Genomic DNA, 10,226 nt, shown 5'->3' on the forward strand with positions numbered 1-10,226 from the left:
GCTGAATGCTGGTGGTGGATTATCGGCTGTCAGGACACCCAAATCTTGCAATATGAGGTCACAAGTGGTTAGAGAAATTGATTAAAGGACGACTCCTAGGTGTTTGCCTTGCTGGCAGGTTTCTTTTGGCACCAGAAAACCATAATTCCCAGTGGGTTTGCCCTCCTCTGATAGGCAGACCCCCCTCACCAAGAGGAGGCTGTGTAGAGCCGTACCTGGCAGGAGAGCCAGCAAAACAACTTCGATGAGGACCTCACTGACCCTGCTGCTCAGCTTTGGGAGAATCCCAGGCACAGCCAGTGTGTGAATCTTCTGCATTTGGGTCTTCTGGTCCTTTGGGTCTTTGGGGACGTGGTTAATGAGCACAGTGGTGGCGAGTTGGTGATTGGACTGCATGACCTCAGAGCTCTTTTCCAACCTCAATGAATGTATGACCCTTATAACCTCTTCACCTTAATAACCCAAGTCAGCTTCATCAGGCCTGAGCCCTCATAGAACATGAGTAAGGTGGCTGCAAGAGGAGGTTGTTGTCCCTGGAGACAGCTCCCAGCACACATCTGTGGCATCACCACTCACATCTTTTGGCCACAAAAGCCCTTTATTTGGTAATGCCCTTTTCACAGCTTCTTCCTTGGGCTGGGATCACAGACTTCCAGCAATAAATGGTACTTTTAGACTCTTGTATTATGTTTTCCCAAAGGCCACGTGCAAGGGAGCCAGGCCCAAAGAGAGCCCATCTCCACGGAGATGGATTGACAGTTCTGCACTGGATGGCAGTTGGCTGATGTAGGGTGGGGATACCCTGCTATCTGGTGGTGAGAAGAAAGGAGCCTCTGGCTGGAGGGATGAACAAGTTATTTTTTCACAATAAGGGCAGTGAGACTCTAGCACAGGCTACCCATAGGTGTGGTGGAAGCCCCATCCGTGGAGACATGCAAGGTCAGGCTGGATGGGGCTCTGAGCACCTGATCCAGATGTAGGTGTCCCTGCATTGTATAGGGACACCTGCAAGGACTGTGCAGTTTACGAGGCCTGCCTTAGGAGCACAGCTGGTTTTGATTTCCCCTTCCTTCTCCCTGCCATGACCAAATGCTTCCCACTCCCAGCATCCCTCCTGATAGGATGAAGTCATCTCAGACCAACCGTTTTCAGCTGAGGCTCACAGGGCAGCCCCATCGTATCGTCAGCAGCCTCCAGGGGGGTAATTAACCTTGGGTTTCTTCCCCGCTTTAACTGCCCCTTGCTGAACGTTAATTAAACCTCACAGCCATCACTTCACGAGGTCTCGCTGGTTGAAGTGAGTTGCTGGGATGTGGTTGGGTCCCTGCTGGGAGGGCTGCTGGGTGACAGACACGGCGTGCTTTGATCTACCCCAAAAAGCAGACTGTGCCCATGACAGCCTAGACTGGAGGTATTTTGGGGAAGGATCTGCCAGTCCTGTTTGTTTGGTCCGGCTTGTGAAGGAGGTTATGCAGGAAGTGAGTCAGCCAATATCTGCTGGGAGATTTGGGATTTGATGATGCCCGTGCTGATGGCTTGCTTTTATCATCCCAAGCAATCAGATCTGGCGTATGAGACCATTCTTCTGTCCTTAATGGAAATGGAATTGATGCTGGGAACACCTCCTGCCGCCTAGCAAAGCCAAATCCCATACCAGCACTCTTCCAACCTGGTGGGTGTGAGCTGTGCGTGGCCTCTGACACCCCCCTGTGCGCAGAGGGAGTGCAATGGTCTGGGAAAAAGGGGCCTCCTTCTGGAAATACTGGTGTCGCGGCTGGCTGTGGCAGCAGGGAAAAGCCTGGGGATGGGATTTCATCTCGTAAAGCTGGGGTGGGACGGCATCCTCCCACCGCAAGCTGCTGTGACCCCTAGAGCCCTGCCATGCGCGAGGCAAAGAGGCTCTCACCCACGTTTTCAGCAGCTCCCTTCCACCTCAAAAGATTCTGTGATCCTATACTGCACTCAGTTAAAGGGCAGCAAGCTCATCCTGGTGCAGCTCTTCTTTTGAGGAGCAACGGGAGAGCCGCAGCATCCCTGCCTCCCCGCCCCGGAGCCGCCCGTACCGCCGCTCGGGTTTTGCCCGGCAGCGATGCGGTGGCGCCCTCTGCTGGACACAGCCGGAACACCACGCGGTGCGGCATCGCCGCTGGGTCCCCGGTAGCGCCGCCTGCTCTCTCCCTCTCTCCCTTCTGCATAGCGGTCTGCCAGGCTGCCAACCGAAAAAAGTCAGCTCCCTAGAGCCGAGTGGGATTTTTAGCTTGGTTTGTTTGTTGTTGTTGTTGTTCTTTGCGTTTGAGGCTTTGGCTCTTTTTCTCTCCTTATTTCTCCATTGGCCAAAGGTGGTGCCCAGCCATTAGGGTGGGTCTGGAGATCTCCAAGGAGGAGACCTCACAGCCTCGCCCAGCCATTTCTTGCTGTTCTAGTTGATATTCAGTGCTGTGATGAGCAGCACAAGGTGTCTCTGGACCTCATGTCACTGAGTAGCACTGCACAGAAGTTCTGCTGTCACCCAGAGCTGCAGGGACAGCCAGAGCTGTCACTTCATGGACATGGGGAGCTGTGGAAGCTGTGAATGGGAAGCAAGCCATCTCTCGTGCCCTGTTGGAACTCCCTTCCCATGTCCCAAGGAAAAGATTCCTTGTATTCACTGAGTGATGAAATGATAATAGTGAGAAGCAGCTTTTGAGCACTCCATCTTTGCTGCCCAGAGGGATAACAGAATTGCAGGGCTTGGAAGGGACCTCTAGAGATGGTTCAGTCCAACCCACATCAAGTTGGCTTGGCTATAGACTATCCATCTTTGCTGCCCAGTTCCAAATACATCAGCCACAGAGCACTTTTATGCTCATGGCACATTTACATAGCGAAGGGTTCATAAAGCACCTGTGCTCCCCCAGTTGATGAGAGAGGGCATCCAACCCCACCATCCTTTGAACCCAAGCTGGCAGGCTGTCCCCAGCATGACTCTGGTGCCTTTCACTGAGTGCACCACACACAGCTGCACTGAATCATTCCTTCCTCCAGCTCTCTCCATGTGTGGTGAGTGCCCCCACCTCCCTCAAGTCAGAAAACACAAGAGCCATTACTGTATTGGGGATTTATTTGAAGGACTGGGGGTTGGGTTTTTCCCTTAACATCATTTACAGAGCATCAATCAGATAGTTTTTAAAAACTGCTTCCAAAGATCACACTGCCCAACTGGCGAGCTCCAGAGACGGATCTCTGCCCGATGGGGAACTTGGTGAAACACCAGTGGCTTTACAACCACTTCCATGCTGAAGTGTGGCTCGAGCCCAGGTATTGTAAACACACACAAAGCCTACATAAGATGTGCATCTAGCTTGGCTTATGTGACATACAATGTCAGATTATAACATTTGCCTCTTCTATAGCAACAGCTGTACAAAGATTTCAAAGTGCTTCCATCTTACACGGTAGAGCAAATGGTGCTCACAGAACCCTCAGAGCAAAGGCATATGAAATCCCATATTTCTCCATTACATAAAGAGGTTAAAAAAAAATGCGACCACGAGGCCTCTGTACATCAAGAAGTGGAAGCCAGGCACCTTGGACTTCGCACTGATATCTTCCCAAGTGACTGAAGCACTACTGTACAAATTATTTTAACAACTAATTCTTAATTAGAGACAAAAAATATCAATGAAACAACACTTGGTGTTAGTCTAAGGGAATTAAATTATTTCTTGATTGAAAGCTAGTAATTATTTTAGTGAAATTTAAGGTGTTTTCTGATCCTTGAGGTCTGGAGCAGAGGTCTCGCCTCCCATAAGTGTTTTCATCTGCTAGTGGGTCTTTGATTTCCCTGACTTGCTTTTTCTCCCCTTCTTAAAGCAGCACCTGCGGCAGCAGAACATGCAGCACTTCACAGAAATGAAGAGGACGAGGAGGACCACAGCCAGGAGGAAGGCAAAGACGTCCAGAGAGTGATACTGGATCCAGTTCAGGTCATGGGCAGCAGGGCGCAGGTGTGGGGCCCCTTTGTGTTTCATGACAAACTCTACCCAGTGCACAGCCAGGTCCAGAGGGTGGATGGGCCTGTCAAGGTGAAGCTCTGAGAGACGCTGGATGTTCTCTTTGTACCTGCCAAGACAAGGCGTTGGCTGTGTTCAGTGACTTGTGCTGCTGGGACTCACTCCCCGGAGAAAAAAGGATCATAGAATCATTAAGGCTGGAGAAGGCCACAGATATCACCACCCCGTGCCCACCATGCCCGCTGACCATTCCCTCAGTGCCACTTTTCCAGTTCTTCAACACCCACAGGACTGCTGACCCCACCACCTTCATGGGCAGCCGTGCTGCTGCATCACCGCTCCTCCTGAGAAGCAACATTTCCTAACACCGTGGAATCATGGAATTGCTCAGGTTGGAAAAGACCTTAAAGATCATCAGGTCCAACCACAACCTAAGCATACTACCCAAAATCTAAGAACTCAAAAACTTCCTTCGGAAGGATGCAGTGTCAGTTGTCTGAGAGCCCGCTAGGGGCTCCTCCACATTTTTCCTGCCACCTCCACCACGAGAGAAGTAAAATAGTAAAGTTATGAGCCTTGAAAAGTGCTGCTTTCAATGCTAAACAAAGGAGAAAAGGTAACAGAAAAAGAAGTAGAAAAGCTTAGTTTCAGCTGTCAGCAAAATCTCCTGTTATCTTTCGTCATCTCAATATCTTTTGTCAGCTTTATTTCTTCCAGTACACTTGCACTCCATCTATTCTGACGCCTGCATCCTCTCAGATCAGGCTGTTCTCATCACCTAAAGACTGCAATCTCAGACTGCAAGAAGGATGGTGCTGGTACAGGGGTGGGACAAGGTTAATCCAGGGCAAACGATGCCTTCTCAGCAACGGAGCTGATGTAAGAAGGGATATAAGAACAGATCAGTATTGTTTTAAACTGGAAGTCAGAGTGCTGGCGTTATACAGCAGTAGAAAGAAAAAGTGCATATGAATTACTAACTTTTTATCATTGATAACTGCTTTCAGGGCATCGGATATGTCTTTCGAAGTCATTTCTAGTATATTCAGTGTCAATCCTGCTCCCCGTGACTCCACTCGTTTCGCATTGTCCATCTGGTCTCCAAATAAAGGCATTAACACCATTGGCACTGCATTGCATATGCCCTCATAAATACCGTGTGAGCCTCCATGGGTAATGAAGGCACGAGTCTTAGGGTGAGCTGTGGAAGAAAGAGAGATCCGTTATGTCATGGTTACACACACCTAGGAAAAATACATTAAAGAAAAATGCCATTCTTAGGTGTACATTAAGAACTTTAGGCTGTCATAAGCGTTGTTACTTATAGGCAAACAATATAGCAGAGAACGGGACGTTATGGATTGTAGAGCTCCATCTTGGTTTGGGTAACCTCTGAAAAGCCCCTTAAGATCCTCCACAGCTTCTCAGGTGTTAGGATAAAATCACAACCAGTGAAACATAAAAAGCAAAGTCATTGCTTTCTCTTTTACCATGTCTTCCATTTGCATGTCTCCCACAGCAGAGCCATATTGTCACGCCAAGTATAGCAGAAGTGCTGCCACAGCTTGAAGCAGTGATTGAGCACCTGGTGGAAGGCAGGGCAACCCAGGGGCGCTCAGGTGCGTGCATTGTATCTGATTGGAAAGGATGGAGCCAGGACCCACCCCTAAGAGACCTCATTTAAGGGCTGGCTGTGGAAAAAAGGGGATCTTGTTGGAGATCCCTGCCTACTGGTCGCCCAAAAGTAAGCACTTCTTCCACTTTCTTCCTTTGTTTCTGCCTCTATGGTTGCTGCGTTTGAGTTTGCTCTAATTTGCTACAGCCTAGTATTGTCCCTCTCTGCTATTATTGCTGTACTTCCCATCACATTACAACATTTCACCAAAAAAATGCACTCCTGGCAATAACACACAATATGACCCCCTTTAAAAGTGTGAGAAGCTGCCTGGAAGTGCTTGCTTGAGAAATTGAAACTCCCCCTTCAGTCCAGGAGACAACAACAGGGCAGGAAAGCATAGCTGAGTGTTGAGACTGGATAATCAGAGACAAAACCTCCCCCCATACTTTACAATACCATAATTGAGAGTTGCAACACCTTTCCAAACAGTAAGGCGATCTTGAAATTGCAGTTAGAGAAGTTTCTAAAAGGTGAATTCTGTTTCAGACAGACCCGCAATGATAGAGTCAGCAGAGATGCTGGTAATGGGGCCTTGAAACTATGTGATGGAATTGAAAGCAATAAGATGGTATAACCCTAGGCATCTCAGACCTACCTAGGAGGTCATTCTGTGGCAGCCACTTGACAAGCTTCACGTTCTTTGGCAGGTTGGGGGGTGCCTCCCCTGTGTATCGCCACAGAACCTTTGGAGGGCAATAAACACAGTGTCAGTTCTCAACAAGCACACTCACACTGCTCCTCTGCTGGTTTGGAAAGCACAGCTAACAGCGTCTCTGCGCAAAACCTCTTTTGCCAACAACAGGGATGATGTTCTCTCTGACACTTGGGGAGCAGGAGAAAGAAGGGAGAGCTGAGCAATCCAGGAGCCAAAGATAACGTACTATATCTGAACACAGCATTGAATGTGCTGGAAGGAGGAAAGGGATACTGTACCGTTTGAGGGACTGATCCCAAGGCATCTGCAATTTCCATGGCTTTCTTCATGGGGATCTCGGAGACCATGGAGCCCAGCGAGAAGACAACAATACCGTGTTCCCCAGAAGCATTTACAATGGCTTCGAATTCCTGCCAACACAAAGCACATCCTCAGTCAAAACCCCTATTATGTCACAGGTGGCAACTTCTGTCACGTTTCCATGGAGGGGAAAAAAAAAAAAAGGATGCAGGTGTTTGAATGAAGGTATGCAGGGATGTGAATGTTTGCAGAAATGGAGCCCGAACCAAGGTTTGGAATGGATATGAGGGGAGGGGGAAAAGATTGTAAAACACTTGTGCAGCTCAAAGACATCAGTTTCTGTGCAATAAGAAAGATAATGTACCCGTTAAGTAGGTCAGTTAATCACCATGATTTTCCAATCCTTAAGTGAATACTCTGTGTTTTGCTTTTACACTTATGGAATTACAGATGAGCTTGATTTAGAGTCGATGTTCTTCTTCTCAGACTGTGCAGCTGCAAGAGAGACTTAAGATTTTGAAGCGCTCTGTAAGAAGATAGCTTTGACTTCTGGTATCTGAAATGTTGTGTCCATTTTGACTAGGGTAATACTCATCAGCTGCCAACTTCATCTGCTTTGTTTCTTTTATTTTTGATAAAAGAACAACTAGAAGATCTGCCATTGGAATGGAAACGCAGATGAATTCTTATGTAAAACAAACAGCCAAAGACTGAAGTGAAAACCCAGTGTCATAGAAAAATACTTGGTAAGCCAAGGGAGGAGAGACAAAGTTGGAGGGAGTTGTTGTGAACATCGGAATGGAATAAAATGAATGAAGTCTAGCACGGAAATGTAATCTTTAGGGCCTGAGTGGATAACGGAGATTGACTCCCTTGGTTTTTGCTCTGTTGTGTATTTCTGTGGCTGACCAGAATGCCGTAACCCACAGCCCTTTACTTGAGACTGAATCCAAATGGAAGGACATTTATGAAGGCTTGCCGATAGGTGGCATCTGAACAGCAGGCCTGAATCTCTCCTGCAGGCAAACAAGGTGAAACGCGGTTCAGATGTGGCTCTGTCACAGAAGATCTCTCTGAAGACAAATTCTTCACTAGGTCACTGCAGATAGCTAACGGAGAACTCAGGGCTCTGTTGTGTATGTACTCATGGGCATCTGGGAACTGCAAAGTCCTCCTCAGGTTTTGGGTGTTTTGGGCATGCATTTCTGTGGCTGCTAGGTTGACTTCCCTTCCTTACTTCCTATTGCAGTAGAACAGATGCTGCTGTTTCAGAGTGTGTTTAGCCCTTTTGTTTTCTGTGGGATCAACCACTTGGTTTTATTATCTTCTTCAAACGTTCTTGTGTGCCAAAATCCAACTTTGTCACAACCTTTACAAATCCTCTGACAATCCTGCTTTGAGAAACGGGCCGTGCAGTGGACATTTGCTCAAAAAATAAGAAAAGCTATGTTAGGTTTCCTTAATGGAACTGGATAACCCATATTTATGAAGTTCAGCATTGTCCAAACAAAATGCACTTCCAGACCAGGTCTGGGACAAAGAATCTTATTTAAAATAAGCAGACCTCTTGCTGCTACACCAGAGAAGTAGAGTTTCAATTCATGTCTGCTACAGTCTCCAAAATTCCTGCTGAACTGCTTATCTGCTCCAGGGAAGGGAATGAGCATTACTTGGTCTGCAGAAGTCTTGTAGACATATTAAAAAATGAAATAACCTGAAAGAGGCATCTGGAAGGTAGTTAGGAATAAAAGGGAAAGCTCAGCTTTTCATGAACACTTGTCTGGTAATCTTGGAGGACTTCCAGAAAGCAATTTCCTCCTCATTGCACAAGGGATGAAGTGCAAAGTGCTTTTCTTAGCCACTTCCCCATTCATCTTGCCTGTTATCCTTTCCTATTGATAGGACCGCCATCTAATGGTATAAGCAAGCAGTGCAGACATATGAAAGTAATGGTGGGGTAGGGAAGGTAACTAACATTTGCCTAGTAAATGATTAAACACTGGTTTAATAAAAGGCTGGATAATCAGCACTAGAGTCCGTGTGTGGATGGTGCTACTGCACCCACCGTCTGTTCCTTTCAGAGAAAGAGTAGCAAAGCATTTTTTCACAAAAAGCTGCCTAGCTCATGCTGAACAGAAATAAAATACCTGATATACAAAACTACATTTTTATGACCACAGAAATCTATCAGAACAAGTACTAAAACCTGAGTACGACCCACCTGAGAGAGCTGCTTGTGGACACAGTTTATTCCTCCAATTACAATCATGTTGGGCATCAATGGTCTTGGATAATCTAACACAAAGTCATATCTCATGAGCCAAATGGAAGCCTTGCCTAAGAGATCTAATACCATCACATCTCGCTGAAGGAACTCAGAAGCCAGTTTTTCATATGGTTGGAAAAAAAAATTGCAGAGGAAAAGATTGGAGATGTCAAAGATGACATTCTTCACACGCTGGAGGAAGTTCATGTGATCTGTATGGTCTGTAAGTGCCCTGGGGATATAAGAAGGGGGATTGGGACACTGGGTGGCATCAAATTCCAATCCACATGGCATTCCCCTCATGAAATACACAGAAGGGATGGAAAGATGCTCAGCCAGTATTGCTCCACAAGGAAACACAGGGTCCGTAAAGAGAGCATCCAAGTTAGTCTCCTCGAGATATCTGATAAGTTCTGCGTTGTGCAGCAACTGTTCACAGGATATGAAACCTAAATCAAAGAGTCTTTTTACTTTTTCTTGCAGTCTATGAAATCTTTCCAGAAATGATCCTTTTTCAAATGTGTCCTTAAAAAATGTGTGGAAATTGTCATCCATCTCTTCCTGTGTGAAAGGGACAGTGTAGGATTTCATAACAAAATTCTCTGACGGTTTTATGTGTAAATTGGCATCAGGTGCAACGACGACTATTTCATGTCCTTTCTGCTTCAGAATTTCTAACATTTCCAGCACGCTGAACCAAGGACTCCCATCCACAAACACCACCAGCAGCTTCCCACCTGCAGCCAAGCTGAGCACGGACAGCAGCAGAAGCAGCGACACTGAGACTTGTGGATGAGAAGGAAGCAGCAGGGCCATTCCTGCACAAATGAGGCAGAGCTGCACTGCAAGAAAATTCTGAGCAGCTCTGAAAGAAAAGCATCAGCTCTGCACTTTTAAGTAACCTGAGCAACTCAATAACCTGTGAACCTTGGATGTACCCAAAGTGTGGTAAATGTATAATCCTGGATTAAGTAAGAGGTCAGATAACAAGCACTAGAAATCAGAAAAGTACATAGGTGGGTGCAAAAGGGGTGGATACAATAGATAAGCTGCAGAATATTCTACAGGATGAACAGTAGAGTGTAACACAGAAGAAGGGAGGGAGCATGTTGTATGGAACTGTGCTCCTGATAGCATGTGCTTCTTTCTAATGCCAGTTGAAGCTTTCAGTGCAGAGTACCACTCCATTGGCTGACACAGAGGGGAAGTCATCTCTTCTCAGCCAAGTGGGAGAATGCCTTCTTGTACAGGAAAAGAAAACATGCCAGAAGCCACTTACTGCCTCTCAATTCACCATACTTTGTAAATGAAAAGGTGAAGCTGTCCATACAGGAA

At 46.8% G+C, this 10,226-nt stretch overlaps 1 protein-coding gene across 1 annotated transcript; it reads right to left on the reverse strand.

Moving 5' to 3' along the window:
- Window positions 1–3,803: 3,803 nt before the first annotated feature.
- Window positions 3,804–9,707, reverse strand: LOC306949280 (UDP-glucuronosyltransferase 1A1-like; the record flags this gene model as incomplete). The annotated part of the gene is made up of 5 exons (XM_079539134.1): window positions 3,804–4,101; window positions 4,974–5,193; window positions 6,266–6,353; window positions 6,604–6,735; window positions 8,847–9,707. The coding sequence occupies 5 exons, from the start codon at window positions 9,705–9,707 to the stop codon at window positions 3,804–3,806; spliced, it is 1,599 nt and encodes a 532-aa protein (XP_079395260.1).
- Between the last annotated feature and the right edge of the window lie 519 nt (window positions 9,708–10,226).

The sequence above is a fragment of the Tetrao urogallus genome (genome assembly GCF_951394365.1).
Source record: "Tetrao urogallus genome assembly, chromosome: 8".
Lineage (NCBI taxonomy): Eukaryota > Metazoa > Chordata > Aves > Galliformes > Phasianidae > Tetrao > Tetrao urogallus.